This window comes from Formica exsecta, unplaced genomic scaffold (assembly GCF_003651465.1).
Source record: "Formica exsecta isolate Colony F162 unplaced genomic scaffold, ASM365146v1 scaffold384, whole genome shotgun sequence".
In the NCBI taxonomy this organism is placed as follows: Eukaryota; Metazoa; Arthropoda; class Insecta; order Hymenoptera; family Formicidae; genus Formica; species Formica exsecta.
The window spans coordinates 97,976-117,672 of NW_021851080.1; the positions used below are offsets into that span (position 1 = coordinate 97,976).

Sequence of the window (19,697 nt, forward strand, 5' to 3'; positions counted from 1 at the left end):
TATATATTGTTTCTAATAAAATCAATAAGATGACTTACATTAATAAATCAACAAATAATTAATTACTTAATAATTTAATAAATTTTAAAGAAATACTTTTTGTATTTATTACTGAAATAGAATTTAAGCAACAATGACAGACTCACGAGATATGTTACGAAGGGTATAATGATGAGTCCGAGACCGCTGATATATGCGGAGAAACCAATAGCAACTCCACGTAATTGCGTAGGATAGAGTTCTCCGGCGAAGGGATAAATAATTAGAAAAGAGGCCGATATTGCAGACTTCGATATGAGAAACAATATCAAGGTCTCTATGACAGCATCTTAAATAAATTAAAAATAGTAAATTAAAACTGAGATGTCAAAGTTCTCTCTTCTAACATAATACTTTACGAAATTAATTAACTATTATAACTTGGTGCTTTCAGCAATATTGCTACGTTGCATCAACCACCTAATTATGTTGCTATTATCGTTAATTAATCAAGTCATTAACTGATTGGCCAGCGGTGCGTACCGGGCGACAACAGCACCGTGGCAATACACGATACTCCAGCCACGGCCATGCACAGGCAAAGCGGCCATCGGCGGCCCCATCGATCCATTACAATCCAACAAGCGATATAACTGGGAATCTCGGCGAGAGACGAAAAGAGAAAACTCAGGTGTTCCTCATTTCCTAATGCCGGCCCATAATAAGAAAGACCGACGTACACCATATTGTTAGCAAACCTAATCATAGTAAGATAAAGATCCATTTATTCTCACGTCAAATATGATCGCCAGGAAATAACGTACTATTATCAATTTTATCGTTAACATTATATTATCTCCAATATAGATACCAATATCTACAATTCTAGAAATCAACCTAATTACAAATAAATGATCATATAATATATAAAATTAATAGATTTTGAATAATCTACTGATTTTTAAAAATTGATTATAAAAGAAATCAATGTTCGTAATGAAGAACCGTATGTTAGAAAACTACGAATAATTATTCGAAACTTTCCTTTAATAAACACATTATAAAAAATTATGAGGCCAAAATAATAAATGGAAGTAAGAAGAGAAAAAAATGAGGATCATCGAGATACGGATTTATCACAGATTTTTTGCTATTTCTAAAATTGATAAGCGCGTTTCTGTACAAATTACCAGTTTAAAGTAATAAGACATGTCTTGAGACGCATATTCGGCGTTTTAAAGAGCGAGAGGACACCAGGACCGGTTCGCAATCTTTCCTCTTCGCTTTTCGATCTCGACATTGTCATGCGTTGACGAAGTTTCTGAGTGAATGATGCCGGGAGCTCTTTGCCATTCACTCGGGCCAGTGTTTCAAGAATATCATTAGCTTCGCTGAGGCGACCTTTCGCTAATAGCCACCTCGGTGATTCCGGTAAAAACCTATAATAATCTCTAATACTTTCATGCGTGTGCTTACATAAAAACTTTTTCAAGTTATACCATTCAAAATTATTTCGAAATTAAGAATTAAGAATTTTGACGATGACTCAAGTAAAAATCGTAAAGCTAAATCGAATGTACAAATATGTATAGATACAAGGTAATAAATATAATAGTTTTACAATAATTTTTAGGAATTAATATTTCATACTAATTTGATAATATTTAAAAAGCAGAGAGAAATGTCTCATTCTTATTTCAAATATAATTCTTATAAATCGCAAATATTACATATCCACATTATAATTACCATTATGTAATTTATGTAATTTATATATAATCTGCCATTAGAAATTTTAATGACAATATCAATTGTTCACTCACCACCAATAAGAGAAATAGATCAAGAATGGTGCACTCGTGGTTATGGCAAGCATTCGCCAATCGCGTATAAAATAAGTGACGCCTGCTAGCATACAGAGGCCCATCGTATAAAAAGTGCAAGTCATAACTGTCACAAATGAGCGATAATTTGGGCCGACCAGTTCTAAGGCTACGGAAATAAATATAGTAATAAATACAGCTACCTAGATCAACCTGTATCGATAGAATTTAGATTCCATCAAATATTTTTATTACGTCGATTACGATTAGTGTAGCAATATTTGCCAATGGTAAAATTTTAATTTATTGTAAAAGTTAATTGCTTACAGATAATAAAAGGTATTTGATAAATGGCTGGTATCGTCAAACCGACGACGAAACGCGTAGAAGCCCAAGTCCAAAAATCGTTTGTTATTGCTGTCAGAAAGCCACCAGTTATTAACGTTGCCAGACACGCGAAGAAAGATAATTTTCGACCGATTCTATTCAATAAAATAATAACATTTAAATACGGCATTAAAATTAAACAGGATAAATAATCTGCAGCGAATATATATAACTAAAACACAAATAAAAGAGATATTTTTTTTATTAATAACTCTATTCATCTATAGATTTTTAAATCTCTAAAATAGGAAAATTATGTTCTAATTAATATAGAAAAATATAAGCAAAATAAGATGAGATTTTGATTTAAAAAACTAAATTTTAATGAAAATTGAATTCTGTCAACTGAGCTTTAGTTTACCTGTCATTTAATGTGCCGAATAGATATACTCCTATAGGGCCTCCTAAATTAAGAGCCACCAAGCCAATCGTTGGATAGATTGCGCGATCGCAGACGAGGTCAAACTGTAACACAGCCGAATTTCTAATGTAAGCGTACGGTTATTGCCTCATTGATCTTTTGCTTTCTCCGTAAAATTTACTCTTACATTTAGATTTTTTCCAGATAAGATAATTCTAATTTCCTATTCCCGTAAAAAAAAACTGTACATTATTTGTAATTATATCTTACATTAAAAACGAGCAAGACTATCTCAAGAAATTGTAAAATACGATGCGCTTTGATGAGAAAAAAGATCGATTAAATATATTATTCGCGAAAAGATTTAATTGCCAATTTATAAAGTCTAGAGAAAAGTTGTAAAGCTTCTCCTGTACAATTGCACGCACGACGTACATCGGTAACGATGGATGACGTCACCTCCGAGGTGTCGTATTCCCAGCCATGGTCGCAGGGCACGATGGACCACGACGTATTGGACGAGTACGTCCAAACAACGGAGTTGTTCTCCGTCGTCGTCGTCCAATCGACGTCATACCGTGTGCACTGGCTATAGGTCCCATTGTCGTCCTGCATTCATATTATATCTTTACAATATTACTTTCTACAGCATCACGTCACGCAACATCGTATGAACAATACATTCAGTATGCTCGAGCCATTAAAAAAATCCTACCGATATGGGCGATCACACGTGAAGCAAATGGCATGTTTTACTTGTTCCAATTTAACGTTCAATTCTATTAGACTAGTAGGAGATTGCACATGTACAATATTGCGTTTATTGGGAATAATTTTTCAATTGCTTCTATTTCTTGCTGAAGAAATGGCGAACTACAAAAAAAAAAAAAAAAAAAATTCGAAAAATTTTCTCCAAGCAACCTTTCGCAAAGCGTGAAAGTTAGCACTTTCCCAAGCGCTAACTAGACACAACTCGAATTTTAATTAAATATGGTATGATTAATTAAGTTTTACTTGAATTTATCAAATTTATATAGAGGAGGAAACAAATTGCAAAGAAAATGCAATATTAAATATTAAACAAAAGAGGGATACATCAACAAGACAACGACTACCACACATAGCATTAAATATACGCAGAAGATATGATCTCTGATCGATCGCAGCTGAAAAAGTAGATGTATGATACATGGGGATATAATCAACTTGTCAATTTCTACATATTGATAATTGGAACAGTGTTGCATTTACAAAGCATCGAGGAGCTCTCTCGCACTTGCATTGCATCTGACTCACAGGAATAGCGAGATGCCTTCTGGATGCAGCATCCATATGCTCCAGATCCGGTATCTTGCACCAATGCGGCGGTGTATTCGCCATGAATAACTGATTGAAAGCACAAAAACCGCAGGGCAAACATGCCGGCAGACAGACCAACCACAACAACTGCTTTTGATAACGACCAAATTCGCCGACGATCGGCAAAAGATCATCGAGATCGAAGCTATCCTAAGAGGCATTTCGCGCGATTCGCGATTATTAAATGGCTAAAGAGAGCATTCTATTGCTATGTCGCGTCTGTATTTGCGAATGATTTATGAATTCTCTGAACGATTTAAGAACTTTTTAATTTTCAACATTAATTTTAAAAGTATTATGTGTATTGAAAATTATTAAAATTTAGATTAAAACGTTAAGTTTAACAAAAGAAAATTAATTGAAGAATATTTATAATATATTTCAATTTTATATAAAGTACTTAATTTTCGAAAATCCTTATTTTAAATTGCTTATAAAAATTATTATCTAGTATTTTCATTGGAGAACAATCAATACTGTTTTTCTTCGAGAATCTATGACTTGAAATCAAACAAAGGGATAGGGATACAGGATAATAAGCAAAACATAGCTGTGCTATTAAAAATTTTCTTTTTATCTGGATTCAACCTAAAATTGTAAAATTTCCGTTGACTATTTTCGCGAAATGGTACAAATATTATTCAATTAAGAGAAATTACGAAAGTATGCGAAGAATTAATGCCATCTTTAACATCAAACTTCGCTTCCATGCATTGGATGCAGAATATTATGCATAATAATTTAAAATAATTGAAAATCGAAATAAAAAAAACGACAAGAAAGCCTTTGTAGAAATAACAATAAATTAATACTTACGTTATCTTCCGCGACTCTGGTATTATCGACCCGTATCGAGTTGTTATCATTTTGTCTCTCCATTTCGGTGAACTTTGATTTAGTCCCACGTTATCGAAAGCCTCGATGATACCTTATAAAGGCGTCACGTGACGTGTATTAGCCTCCATCCGTGGATGGATACGACTGATGTGACGCGCGTTGCATCGTCTTGTCCGTCTTCCTCCGTAATCAAAGTGCAAGAGAGTGATGTCTCTCGTAGATTTGTAAAAAATGCACCATGCACCCTCAACGATTTCGGCGCTGACGGCGATTCGCCGCGCTGCGTCTTCTATTAACAGGACACGGGTCCAAAATACGTTAATAAGTTCGAATATTCTTCCAATTGCCGACTCTGATGTTTGCGTATTTTTGCAGTATCGAGATTATCTTAAAATATCAAGAATATAGATTTATAATCTATTTATATAAATTAACGTATATTTATATAAAGAACGTAAATTAAGTTTTTTTTTTCAGAATTTACGATAAAAAACAATATATAAGAGATTAATTTTACACGGTTAAAATTTTCAATAGTCATGAAAGATCAATAATTTGCAAAAACCAACACAAACACACTTGCAAATGTCAATCACTGTAAAAAATATAATATATAAAATAATTAAATTAAGCCATGTGTCATTTCTTTAATTTAAATAAATATATCCGTAAAATATATTTATAACTGTAAATAATGACACTTTTGGATGATTCGAAATTACGATCAACTTCACGCGCACTCTTGCACTGGATGAAAGAACGTATTGGAAATGCAATAGACGGATAGTTAATCACGAGTCGCGCGTGTGTCGCGGGGTATCGCGGAGTGTGTCCTTCTAATTCAATTGGGTTAAGGGTGCTTAAGAGAGATTAAGAATAATGCTGAAACACGTTATATACGGACACACGATACGACAATCCAATACCCTCTTCATTCCCATTCCCTCCGGATAAATGCGATTTTCTTTTCATCACGATACAAATTTTTAATCCCATTAGAAAATAAGGAATTTTTAGATTATATATATATAGTATAAAAATTTATGTAAATAATATTATGCACAGGATATATTCTAAAAAATAAAATTAAGAAAAAAAATTTGAATGCTCCAAATTTTAGTGTTTCAAAAATGTTCTTAAACAGAATGCGATAAATATAAAACAGATATTCGAGAAAGGGTGGTGTAACGGTTATGATATATTTGAGCGACGACTGGTAATAATGGCATCACCGCGTGTATACAGATTTCATGGAATTTATTTTCGAGCCATCGTGTTCTCTGTGAGAAAAAAGGAAATCATGAAATAAAAACAGGAAGCAATTCGCATTTTCCGCCGATTAGATCTCGTTTCACATTCTCGTATCATACGCATTCCTGTACGAGACAGCGAGAATTTTTGTCGCACTTCAAAACTCGCGTCTCCGAAAAAAGACAAATCAAACAATGAAGAAATAGCAGTCGAAATGACTCGATATTATATGGCACTGTCGCTTGGCGATTCGTATAATCTTGTTTCTCGCATTCATCGGTACAGTCAGCCACATTAATGTCTTAAGTGATATGCAATCGAATTGATTCTGTATAATGTAACGTGCTCAACGCATCGTGTATCGAGGTCGAGCGAGCGCCGAAGAAAACGTCTCCGCGATTTTCCGGAAACTTTCGACCGATTGCGCCGCGTTTTTTCTCCGTGCGTGTCATAGGGACCTTGAGGGGTCTATCGAGCGATCATTAATGTGACCGATTATACGCTAGACACACTTCCCGAAGACTCGTCCTTCAGTCATTCCACGATCGCTCTGGCATTCACGTAAGCGATGTAGCCGAAGTCACATTATCGTTGTCAATTATAAATCTCCACAGGAAACACAGTCTTCGCAAGCACCACATGACTGATTCAAACCGAATAGGAATAAAATGATAACGCAATGCGATACACGCATCGCGTGAATATGCCGCACCCTCTCCTGTTGAAGTCTGATCAGTTCCTTGCGATCGTTTTGAAAATGGAACTTACAATTAAAGAAGCAAGTGAAAGAAGAAGAAATATTATATTTTAAAAAAAATCGGTTTATAATTTTCCTAATTTTTGAGTATATACAATTAAATGCTAAAAAGTCGATAATCACATACATCCGCACACATGTAAGATTTTGACATTTTTTAAACAAACAGAAAACAATTATTTGCACAAATTCAAATGTTAGATAAAGTAGGCAATAATTCTGATACATCGTCAATTTCGAAATTATAGACATATATATAAATTTTCAAATATATATTTATTCTTAAAACCCGAAACTTTTGAAATAAATTTTACGTATTGCCTTCATTCACTTGATTCTTTAAAAGTTCGAGACCTCTAAATAACCGGCATTAAATAAAATAATCGAGTAAATGTTCCGTACAGTTTGAGATTCTTGATGAATCTTCCTTAGAATTTTGATTTCGTATTCATTTTATCCAAATTTAAATCGCGAAATTTAAATATCTAGTTGTATTAAAATCTTTTACATCTTGATTGCCACGCACACACTGTGCTATCACAATAAATGTTTTGGGATTCTTAACAAATAATAATATCGCTGCCGATCTCTTTTTCTCTCGATCGTAAAAAACGCATGTTACATTAAATCCGATACCTTTATGTTCCCCTTGTAAATTCCCTTAAATATATAAAATAAAATCTCTTCTGTGACATCACATTTCTCGAAATAGTGTAATTTGTTTTTTAATTTGATCATACATCAAAAATGATAGATATCCGCAAAACGCGGATAAATTTAGCGCTTTTCCTTTAGCTCGATACCGATCGTAGACGCAAAAAGGACATTGAGTTGAGCAAATATTGATGATTACATCCGATCTGCGAGGGTTACGCCGCTCGAAAATCGGCAATTCGATTATCTCTCGCGTCGCGAGAGTAGGCCGTGATTTCTGCTCGTCGCGAAGCACCAATAAAGATTTATCAATGATCTTATCACGCCATAAAAGGGCCTTATCCTACAGAAATCGGCGGATCGAGTGCCAGGAAATTACTTAAAGGAGAGGGTGGAGCAACGACGACAGACGGACGTCCACATTCAGCATCGTCCTCTTAATTTTTTTTCGCTTCACCCACGCATATATAGGTCGCCTAGAGACACATTTTTTCTTTTCACCATGCGTCAATTATAATTATTTTGGTCCGATCGCCTCTCGATCGGCAGCAGCACTCGGTATCCTCTCATGCGCAGCGCACCAGACGTCATCCACGCACGCAGCTGTTTTTTTTGTGCTTTTCTTTTTTCTTTTTTTATTTTAATTATTTCGCCCACTTCGTCACGACGGTGGCGTCGCTCCCTCTCGGCATCCCGCTTCAAAAAAGCATCGTAGATCGCAAGGTATTTTGACGTGAACATTTTAACATGAGGATTTTCGAATCGTGGCAATTTCGCGAAAACGAGAGAGATCTACACCGAATTTCATCTATAGAACAAATGTTTTCTTTGGAGCAATCGTGCTATTGGAATTTTTGTTCGGTACAATATGTAACAATTAATTATTATGGAACACGCGATTTTTAATTGACGGATCCCAATATCGATAATTCTCTTCAGAAAGCGTGTGATGTGCGAAGAGAAGACCTATCGCTTCAATTGCAATTTCTGCGACTTACAGTGCGGTTCGAAGTAGAATTCTCTCTTTCGATAATATCGTAAATTGAGAACAAAAAAAAAAAAAGGAATAACTTTGCGCTTATATATTCCTGCGATATACGTTGCCTCGTCGCCACCGCCGCGCGATATCAAGCGCATCGAACAACAGATCTACGTTGGGCTCGTGTTTCGCGACTCGATCGTTAAAAAATATTATCGAAAATATTGTCTCGTACATACAAGGACACCGCAGGCGGGCGGCAAGTCGCGAGGACGCTTGCGAGCCCGTAGGATCACGTGAAAAATTCGAAAGACAATGATGTGTTGCAACTATTAGTTATTTGCGGCCATTGGAGTAAAATAATTAATGACTAAAAATTTTATAAAAAGTGTACTCTGACATATAATCGCATTAATAATTACGTCAAGAAGGCAATTACAAAAAGAGAAGAATACAAAAAACGTACTATCAATCTTTCTCTTTTTTGCATTATTTTCAATATTTGATTATATAACTTTTAGATTCAAAAATATATTTACATCGATAATGTGTAGTATGCAGATTAATTTTAATAATATATAAATTACATTCAGAAAATTTTTCATTGATCCCGCAGGCCGATAAGCGGCGCGATCCGGCCCGCCCCGCGATACAAAATTTATATTTACTTTTACACGTTTGCTTCTTGCCTTCGTTTCTCCAACATCGACGATCCGTTCTCTTTTCTCGAACGTGACGCCGCGATTCACGACGAATCACGAGCCAACCACATTATCATCATCAACATTCTCATCATTATACCATCATCCTCAACAGCAACATCAACACCAATATCATCAGCATCACTAACATCTTCTCTTCCCGATCCGCTCCTTCAATCATCGATGCATCCATGATAAATTTCGCTCCTCACTTAACTCACAGCGCACATCATCACTGATACAGCGTAATGCACACGACTTTTTTAAATATATTACGTAAAATACGCTCATCACGTACGTTCGCTCTAGTAAGCATCGCACGCACTCTAGGAGTCTCGACGATGAAAAGGCTAAACAATTAATTAGTCGACAAGAGTCAAGTTGCTTTGTCGTGCTATTATGGATTTCAGGCTGGCTTCGCATGCTGGCGAGAAGTCCTCGTAAACCACGAGAACCTTCCGCCGCAAGGAAGGTTTCACGTCGTTCTCTCGAGATTGTTATGAGGATATTCTTACGGCGGAAAAATATATTGCGAAGAACGTTGTAGATTTTACGCGAAGAAAATTTCCCGATAACTTACAGTGATAATCTAGACAGAGCGTCGGAGTCTTATAATTTTTTATAATTAATTAATATTCCCTTCCACGTGTTATTCTTCTATCTTTGAAAAAAATCTTTGGCATGCGGTTGTTTGGAATATATAGACTTATCTTTTTTATCGGAGATCTCCCGAAGCTCTGTTAAAAGAAGTTTAAAATCCTTGATTGTAGGATCGATTGAGAAATATTTAATCTACAGAACAAGAATTATTCGTTCGATCTCGAAGACCTCCATACGCGTTACAAAGCCAGCCTTATGGAGCACGGTACTTGCGAGCGGGCTTTTCTTCACCGACGATCCCAACGTGTGCGTTTCAAGCTCGATCAGGTTATCGAGATAGAGGGAAAAAGGAAGGACTTCGATCGTAGGATATGCTATAAATTAGGATCGTCCGTCAGAATCTTGTCCCTGCGATCGACAAAAGGATCACGAAAGATCGCGAGGACCGTGCTCTCTTCAGGATAAAACGTCGATTCCTCGCACACGAGAGACTCTCTCTCTCTCTCTCTCTCTCTCTCCCTCTCTTTCAAAAAATCACAGTCGCATATACATCTATTATTTTTTCTTTTTTGTATTTTCGTATCTTTTGTCACTTTTATATCTCGTCGCTTAGTCTTTTGCGATTTCCCTTTCGTTCTCTCTCTTTTTCTCTGGCATCAAAAATGTTCAGGTCATCCATTCACCAACGAGTTCACGCTTCACTCTTGCATTTAACTTTCTCTCTCTTTCTATCTTTTTCCCCCTATTCTATTTTTTCGACAAATTCGGTGACGCAATTCGCGGCAATCTCGCGTCAGCACCAAAACAATCTTTTTGAAAACAAACGTGATTCAGAGTATTATTATTATTATATAGATAAATACAATATTTAATATATTTGGAAATAACAATTAAAGCCATAATTATATATAGTAATATTTTTCGCATTTAATAAATTTCGGAGAGAAAAATACTTGATTTGATTGTTAAATATCTAAAAATAGTTTAGTAAAAAATATTTGTTTGTTTTATACAATTTTTTTCTTATTATTTGACAAATCAAATCGCATCATTTCAGTTTTCCAAATTTTTAGAATTCAAGGCTATATAACTTTTCTATTACAAATGTGCGAATAAGTCAATACTAAAAAAAAATAAAAAATAATGATATATACAGAAAGTAATTATTTACATTTTTTGAAACCATGCAACTTTTATTAAGACTTGATTCCTTTGTTAATAATAATAAAACTCTAGATAAATATATATTGATTCAGAGTCGATCAATATTAAAATCACAATTGATTTTCAGATCATTACGAGTTCACAAAATTTAGCACCAGATTGATTTTAAGAAAATAATCTCAGCAAATTTGGGACGCGCTGCGAATTCCGGCGACCGCCACACACAGAAATTGCAAACTTTCGATCGTGAATTAGAAAAAGATGAGCGATCGAATTCTTTGCAAGATGCGGAAAGACGCGCACCGCTGTCCTCTCCGTCGTGATAAACTCTCACTTTCTTTCTCTCTCTCTCTTTCTCTTCATATAATCTTCGCTAAATGGAATGTATAAAAGAAAAGGATACTTGTGCTTTCCTATCGAATCCATCGTAATCAAAAAATTCGCTACTGATCGCAATCAATAACCGTCATTGGTGATAACCATGCTAAAACGATAAGTCATCATAAGATAATATCGGTGAAATTTCGGCATCAAGAGCATTACGTTTCGACACAACAGGAAATAATCTTCTCCTCATTGATAAGTATAAAAAAGATTACAGAAAAATAATTAATATTAACTATATACGAAATACAATATTTTGGACGATTAAATTTGTGTACGAGAGTGTATATCGTTTAATAGATTTAATGTATCGTAAAAATTTGGTATCATTTGGCGTAGTTTATTAATTCAGACAAAAAACTGTTACACAGAGATATGTTCAACATACTTTTGAAAATCATTGGCTATTTGACAAATAACATAATCGCCTTAAAATAAATATATAATTGCTCGAATAAATATTGCCACAAGTTCAGAAATGTTTTCCTGTGTTTTCGCAAAAAGTTTCATTCCGCAATTTATGAAAATCTCGTCTTACAAAAATAGTTTATTCTCTTAGAGAAAAGTGATTTTAATATATATATGTATATCTTCCACGTTATGAAACTTTGACATTACCTCGATAAATTTAAAATTAATGATTAAAAGCTTACTTGCTTATCTACAATTTGGCAATATTCGTATGTCACATCTATCGAAGAGAGATAATACATTATTATCACTATTATTATCATTGTTATTGAATCTAGCAGATACGTGAATAAAAAATCGAATTAATGTGTATATATTTTTTAAACAAATAATAAGAAGAAAAATATCATTTTCCTGCGATTTACAAGTATATTGAGGAAGAGGAATATCTAAAAAATATATATTCATTTCTCGTAAAATCCCGGATGATGAAATATCGTGGCAATACTTATGCGGAATACTGTAATAATAAACGTCATTGTATTGTATATGCGAAATAAACCATGAATATAAAAATTCTTTAAGCACGCGTGTGTTGTAAACGTGCGTCATTGATGCGCGAGGCACGAATTCTAGTTTTCGGAGACACAGAGATATAAGTCAATCAACGTGATCGTTCTACATTCGTTGCCTTGATCATCGGGCGAGTGTTAATGAAATATCTCTGAGAACTGTGCGTTTCCGCGCTGACGTTCGTCAAAATACATACACTCGCGTTTATTAAATTCAAAAAGCTTAAGATTTCTACGTGTTATATTACTACGTCACTATCTCTCCTTCACGTATTCCGAAAATTTGCAACAAGAAACGAATATACATTTAAATGAAATCGCTACAAATAGTCAAATTAGAAAGAATGTCCGGCATGTCCGCTGGCAAAAGTATTTGGAATGCATGGCACTACCACAGACACGTTTCTCGACGACATGACGTAATTCTGTGTCACGTTATTATGTCGCTAAAAATTGCGGATTGTGTATCTCGGAACAGATCCGCGAAGAGGCTGCGTGATTCTACAGAACGACTCATGGTGATAATTCGCGGCATTGACTATTCGTTATTAAAGATACGGTATAAGCGGAGGTAGAAATACACCACATGGTACTTGAGACGTACCGGTCGAACGTGGAAAGGTTTTTCGCGATTTCAAATCGTACGATTTCACCGTAAAAATAGATGTAGTGAAATAGATTCCGTTCGGAGAAATAAATTTTCTACTTTGAGCTACCCTTCTCTCCACGCTACGACACTAAGCTATGTCAATTATCCGTTTAATAGTACTTGACTTTTTTAAACGCGATCACGATATTTTCTCAAAGTCCCGGTGATCCGCGAGATTCTCTCATCGTGTGGGAAAAAAAGACAGGCAACGCGTGGTCAGGAAGACGATCTCACCTAGACCTCGAGAGTGACTCAGACGTCTCGCGAACAGGGAAGGAAGGAACGAGTGTTTAAAAAATGTGGACAAGCCGTGCGGTTGTTCCAAATGGCAGTGCAAAGCTCTTCGTCTGCGGCGTCACTCCTAAGTACCGTGATCGCGCAAAGTACTTGATTGATCACTAAAGTGGTTGGACACGTATATCGACCGGTTATAAAGGCTAATAAAGGGAAAGCGGACAGGATAAGAATGGGGATTTGTTGAGCGTTCAATATCACTTGCTCCTATGGACGTTCAGGCCGGACGAGGACTTCGGTACAACTAAATCATTTGTGCCAGCAAAATATTAACTTTAATGATCCAACCAACATCAACAGACATTCACTTACGGGGAAAAAGTAACATACACGACATCATCTCATACTATTACACAACAAATCACGCGCGTAGCACAATCGGACCAGGGGTCATTTAGTTTTATGAGTTTTACAATTTTCCTGATCTATCGCATTCAGTCTCTCTTTCTCTTTTTCTCTTCCTTGCTATCCATTCATTCCGCTGCATAGGAAAGTGATATTCTTTCATACATAAAATCTAAGCTTTATAGCTATAAACTGCGATTCAAAATTTGATGCACATCATTGAGAAGCTCGGTAAGAGCTTTACAATGAGTCAACGGCGAAAGTTACCGTAAATAAAACATTCTTGTTCACTCTCTCTCTCTCTCTTTCTCATATCACACATACGCACATGCATACATACATTTTACTATATTTTTCATACGCTTTTTCTCGTATTTATCATGCTATCACTTTATTTCAGAAATTCTCCCTGAGTCTCTCGCTCTCATTTTCTCTCCGTCATTCATATACATATACATATATATATATATATATATATTCTCCCTCCAATCTCTCTTGGTGTTCCTGTCGCGCTTTTGGCATCTCATTCTCTCGCATCTTCTTCTGCTCATTTCTTTCACGTGATCGTCCATCGAAGTCATCCTCTCTCCTCGAGGTTTTATCTCTCAATCACGCGAATAGAAACCGCAGGTTTGTTCGTACCACGCATACTTGCAATCAGAATTATTTCAGCAGACTTCTCGCTTGGCCTTGATTCATTCATCTCAGTAACATTTACTTGCATTCTTCATCATCATCCGTTGTCGGCATCCGGCAGACAGGTACTTATTTTTTTTTTTGTTCTCTCTTTGTCTCGCGCGCTCTCTCTCTCTCTCTCTCTCTCGCTCTCTTTTTCTCATTCTCACTCTCACTTTCTCACTAAAGTCCCTTTTTCTCGTATCATATGGGCTGCGTTCAACACCGATTATATCGATAAAATACCGTCGCCAGATAGGGACAAGTGCAGACTCATCACTCCATTTCGTCATCATCGCTTTGGACTCACGCACATCCATCAACTCGCATCCGCACCATCCAATCTTGTTGTCTTTGTATTGTGTTTGATAGCTTTCTAGTCAAATCAAATTGCACGACAGTACAACCGTGGGGCGATCTGTAAACAACAAAAGCGAGCCAAATATCAGTCACCGTCGCTCATCTGTGCCCTTTCTTTTGGGGAGGGGGATTTCAGGCGGGCGTTTCAAATCGCGTACCAGAATGTCCGAGAAACAGAAAATAACGCTACAACGGAAAGTAGCATATTTCTGTTAATATTGAAATAATTCTTGAATGCCTTCATGTACTCACGTGCGCGCACTTTCTCTCTCTCCTTCTCTCTATATATTTCTTTCCGCCCTCCCCCTTCTTTCTTTCCTCTAATAGTCCTATCCTAATTATGGCCTATCCCCGCTGCGAAAAGCTCGCCCGTTAAACTTCACAATGCCGAAGCATGTACGATAAAATGTGCATGATAAAGGCGGAGCGCGGAAAAGCGCGAGAAGAGGAGCAGCAAAAGTAACAAAGATGAATCTCGTCGCTCTAATGGAACAATGAAACTGAAATACGAGTTGGAGAGAACTCAAAATAAAATGCGATGTTAGTGCATTGCACGTTAAAATGAGATCAAATTGCATCGAGATTATTGCGACGATTAGGCACGGCGTTTATATTTTGAAAGAATATAATGAGATACAGTACTCACCAACTGGACGTAGCATTGGCGAGATTCTTGAGCTTCCGAATCTCCTTCGCAGCCCAAGTCGCCAGCTGTTTAGTTTTGTGAGTTCGCGACTTCCTACCCTTAGCCAACAGCTCGTTAAGCTGTTCAGTTTCCACCATGGGCAACAATTTGACTCCAAACACCATAACGAGATCACCCAGTAGGCCCACCGCAGCTGACACATTGCCGTCAGAATGCTCGCGGTCCTGTGCTATCGAAGTGATGAATTGTATAATAAACGGCACGTGCGGCTCGATAAGAGAGATAGCAACGTCTGGGCAATTGTTCGCATCGCCGCGAAGACCTTGGACAATGCCAGTGTAAGCTTCGAGTACGCCCTCGCGCAACTCATTCAAATAATCGATCATATCGTAGTCGCTCCTATCTACGTTAGCCTGCGACGCCTGCACTAGCGTCTGTAGTACAACGTCCAAATATTTCTTGAACTCTGGTCCAATACTCATGGCGATGTCGCCGAAAGCCGAAAAGATCTGCGGTTTAACTGATCGATGGACGGCGTTGTTGCTGAGATTCTCGAGCAACAGCGTCATAATCTCGTCGCAGTAAGGTATCATTTTGCTCTTCAGTGCGCGGCAGATGTCACCGGTGAGACCGACCGCAGCACAGCACACTTGGTACTCGGCGTAATTCTTTAGACCAAGACAAAGGTAAGGCTTGAATGCCTCCATATATTTTAGAAAGCCTTCACCCAATACTTCGACCAGAGTCGAAACGGCCATGAGCGCATCTTCCTGTACACCGCCCGATTTGCACGAGTTCGAGTTGAACATGGACAGCAAAGCAGTCATTATCACATCGGATATTTGAGGTGCATCTTCTGGAGTGACTTTACGTAATACAGACTGCAAAGTTGCACAGAGCAATGACTGCAGATCATTGTATTGGGCGCGATCAGAGTGGCTCTGTATATGCGACTCCATCTGTAATACCTGCTGCAATCGTTCAAGTATCACCATTGTAGTCTTCTGCACAGTCATATAACAGTCGCGCGGTGAATTCTTTACCATCTCCATCAATGCCTCATAAGCAGCGGATCTCAAATTGGCTTGAGCGCCATCTGGTCGATCCGTTGTCTCTAAGAGTCGTTGAATAATAAAATCGAAGTATTGTGACATGCAATATGTTTCTGGCTGAGTGGCATCTTCGCTCACTTCAGCAGATTCATAGCTTGCCTCTGCTAATCCTGTAAATGCCCAGCATACATTGGCAGCGACGCGCGGTTCGGCTTTCAATCCATTCACCAAAGACTCCAACAGTGGTTTCAGATAGGTCTCATTGATTGCGGCATCTGGAATCATCTCACATATACGGCCGAATGTCCATGCTGCGGTATCCCGAACGACCACACTACTATCATACATCAGCTCGATGAGAGTGGGCATAGCCTGTTCCACTAACGGTTTCAATGTGGCAGGTTCTAAACCGCCGAGAATCGAGCCAAACGCCATAAGAGCTGCATCCCTATACCTCCAGTCGAGACTCTTAATGTTATCCTTGACGAAGGGAAGAACGAATGGAACAATGGATTCTTCACAGCAACTGGAGAGTAGCATCAAGCATACTCCGGCGGCTTTTGAAGGATTCCAATCGTCTTCATCATCGAACTCTTCTTGTTTGGTTAATTTTTTCATCAATACCGGTACAAGATATTGTAAAGCTCCTTTAGCATAATGTCGCGAGACTTTCAGCGGCGGGCGGCCTCCTTCCGATGCTTCTCCTTCTTCCATTGATAAGTCAACTTCCTCATCAGATACGTTCGACCAAAATTCTATTCCCTGAAGTGCCACTTCATCAGTGTCGGATTTCATAGCTTCTAAAGTAATCTGCAAAAAAAATAAAAATTTATCAGTAATTTTGTATACATATTACAGGAAAGCGATAATTTGGAAAATCAAAGCCATTTTTTCCAATCTGGAAAGAGAGAAATAAGACAGCTTTAACTGTATACCTTTCTTTTTTTTACTTTTAATATTATTTGACATTGTAATAGTTTTTATCTAAATAAATTAATTAAATAGAAACTTACAGGAAACAGTGCTGGAGCCATATATGGTTCCATATATTGGTAATACAGTGACATAATTTTCACAAGACACTGTAACGCAGCCACTCTGATCTGGGTATTGGTGGACTGAGTGGCTTCGCACACGACTTCCATTATGAAGTTTCGTTCTGTCTGTAAGTGATTAAAATCTCAAAACGTTAGTTGTTTATCACAAATTGTATGGTAATTATATGCCTAATACTAACCTCTTTCTCAAAATTTCCTTTAGTAAATTCCAGGGAATTGTATAAGGCGCTTGTTGCTGCTAGTCGAACATGATTTGACGTACTGGAACCCTTCATACCGTGAATGATAGCAGTGAGAATCTCATTTGATTGCGATACCAGCACTTCACTCTCAATCTCCTGACAGATATATCCAATAGTCTCTAGAGTGGCTTCCTTCATCACTTCGGTACTGGACGGGTTGACAACATTATTGACTAACAATGGAATTAATTCGCTCCATTGTCCCACAGGCAATTCGGCAACAGCAACATAAGCGACACATTGCGCCGCAGAACTTGGCCTATTGTTTTCTGTTCCTAATGCTCCTAAAATCTGCAAGAATAAATATCCCACATATCTGTCATATAAAGGAAAATGATATATGTTTCAGCAGCTTGATCGCTATAAAATTTTATTTCTTAACATACATAACATAATAAAACCTTTCTAACAAATATGATTAAATATTCCAGGTATTCAGACATACAGAGTTTCTATTCTACAATTTAAAAATTATCTTTGAAAGATAAACATACATATATAAAAACGAAGATAACATAAAGATAGAAAAAAGAAACATTGTATTCTCTTATTAAAGATTCCTGATGTTAGAGATAGATAAATCATATGAATATTATTTTGTAATTTTAGATAAATGATAAAATCATCTCTGCTTGATAAAGTCAGAGAAGGTGCATTAAAGTTTTAATAATATAGAGATATAAGAATATGTCTTACATTTTTCTTGATATAATCCCTTGTTTCAGCAGGGATAGTGAGCCAGCGTTGCTGGTACTGGAACTTCATGTCTGGGTCCTTGGAGGTAAGTTGGTTTTTGAGCTGTAGACCCGCTGCCATGCGGGCGACGGGGCTCGCGCCGACTGTGACCAGCACGGCGCTGAGTCGTTGCACGAATTCATGCTGGAAAAAACACAACGATAAGTATTATAACGCAGACATTCCCTTTTGCAAAATTGTCGATCGTCAGTCCATCGAGTTACTCACAAGATTAGAGTCGGCCGCATGCTGCAGAAAAGTCTGCGCTGCCACGAGCTCATTCTTATCTGAAAATGAGAGAGGGACATGTTAATCGCGTGCGCAGCGGAAAATTATAGGTTAGACAATCGAGGCGAAGGCGCCTCGCGTATCGCGAACAGCGACGTGCAGATGCGAGCAACCGTCGCACGAGACAATACTTTTCCGGCGGGGAACAAAGCGCCTAGCAACAGCACGACGGGGCGCGATATCGTGCGTAACCGCGTGCGAAATGGCTCGCGATCCCGTCCGCGCGATAAAGACGACGAATGCGCTGTTGGAAAACGACGGTGAAGCCGAAGACGGCGATAGCCGCGAGAGAAGCACGTTGCGTATGAATTTTTCGGAGCATCAATTGCGACGCGCACGCGAAACGATTTTTGCGACTTTAATTTCGGCACCATCGGCGATCGGGATCGTCGTTGCGTGCGCGCGAATATTGCGTTCCCCATGATACGAGATATTCCGAAAAGACGGACGCTTGACCGAGAAAATCGTGCGGGCCGGTATAACGTGACGTCGGCGACGATGGCACGATGGGTACGGACTCGACACACTCACCCGATGAGACGGTCCTCTCGAGGAATTGGATCAGCTGCAACGTCGTTGGATCCATCTGCATGGCTAACGGCAAATCAATCTCGTTTACGGCGCGATTCGTCACGAGTCCCGCGATTACGACGGGAGATATACAGTATAGTTTACGCCTGTTCTTTGATACGAAAGTTCTCGGCGCGACCGGCGGATATCCACATGTAGCCACCACCGACTCAACTGCCTTCGACTTTCCCCCTACCCTGCACACCCACTTCCTGTGCTGGCAGTCTATCTTCTCTCCTTCTCCTTCTCTCACTTGAAATCGGCGGCGCGATTAATCGCCCTCTCTCACTCTCTCTCACTCCTAGCATTCGCTTCCTTTGCACACAATGTGCGGCGCAGTGATATCTGCACCTCTTTGATATTCACGTGCCCGAATCTACGTACGAACCGCGATTCACACCGGGTGAAAACGCAGCCCCTTGCGAAGAATAATGCGGAATCGACGCAATGACGGTCCCGGGGGCGAAACTACCGTCGCATTTTTCCATTACGATCGTATTGTGTTTTCGCGAGCGCGGAACTACTTTCTCAGAGCGTGCTACCGCCTTGCAACTCGCATGCGCC

At 38.1% G+C, this 19,697-nt stretch overlaps 2 protein-coding genes and 1 long non-coding RNA gene across 7 annotated transcripts in view; 1 reads left to right on the forward strand and 2 right to left on the reverse strand.

Annotated features, from left to right (window-relative positions):
- The window catches only part of LOC115239498, a 778-nt gene extending 240 nt beyond the window's left edge, over window positions 1-538 (forward strand). The window contains exons 2-3 of the long non-coding RNA XR_003884640.1: window positions 121-312; window positions 434-538. This is a non-coding gene — a long non-coding RNA (uncharacterized LOC115239498). The remainder of the gene's footprint in view (window positions 1-120; window positions 313-433) is intronic.
- LOC115239497 (carcinine transporter) overlaps window positions 1-5,879 on the reverse strand; it is a 6,728-nt gene extending 849 nt beyond the window's left edge. The window contains exons 1-9 of one of the 4 annotated variants that reach the window (XM_029814046.1): window positions 4,726-5,879; window positions 3,847-3,936; window positions 2,986-3,159; window positions 2,551-2,654; window positions 2,130-2,284; window positions 1,803-1,971; window positions 1,170-1,418; window positions 523-737; window positions 147-328 (exon numbers count right to left, since the gene is read on the reverse strand). In XM_029814046.1, the coding sequence (XP_029669906.1) occupies window positions 147-328; window positions 523-737; window positions 1,170-1,418; window positions 1,803-1,971; window positions 2,130-2,284; window positions 2,551-2,654; window positions 2,986-3,159; window positions 3,847-3,936; window positions 4,726-4,788 (1,401 nt within the window). In that variant the 5' untranslated portion in view covers window positions 4,789-5,879. Of the gene's footprint in view, window positions 1-146; window positions 329-522; window positions 738-1,169; window positions 1,419-1,802; window positions 1,972-2,129; window positions 2,285-2,550; window positions 2,655-2,985; window positions 3,424-3,846; window positions 4,060-4,725 lie in introns of all 4 variants that reach the window. The other 3 variants (XM_029814045.1, XM_029814047.1, XM_029814048.1) reach the window with 3 other exon arrangements.
- Window positions 5,880-13,414: 7,535 nt separating this feature from the next.
- On the reverse strand, window positions 13,415-19,323 carry LOC115239496 (importin subunit beta-1). 2 transcript variants are annotated; one of them, XM_029814044.1, is made up of 7 exons: window positions 19,095-19,322; window positions 18,504-18,562; window positions 18,237-18,419; window positions 17,478-17,831; window positions 17,254-17,403; window positions 15,189-17,050; window positions 13,415-14,600 (listed from the first exon to the last, which is right to left on the reverse strand). In XM_029814044.1, coding segments are annotated over exons 1-7 (2,670 nt in total). In that variant the 5' UTR covers window positions 19,156-19,322; the 3' UTR covers window positions 13,415-14,599. The 2 variants fall into 2 exon arrangements, with proteins under 2 accessions (XP_029669904.1, XP_029669903.1); XM_029814043.1 differs by lacking the exon at window positions 13,415-14,600 and having other exon boundaries at window positions 15,185-17,050; window positions 19,095-19,323.
- Between the last annotated feature and the right edge of the window lie 374 nt (window positions 19,324-19,697).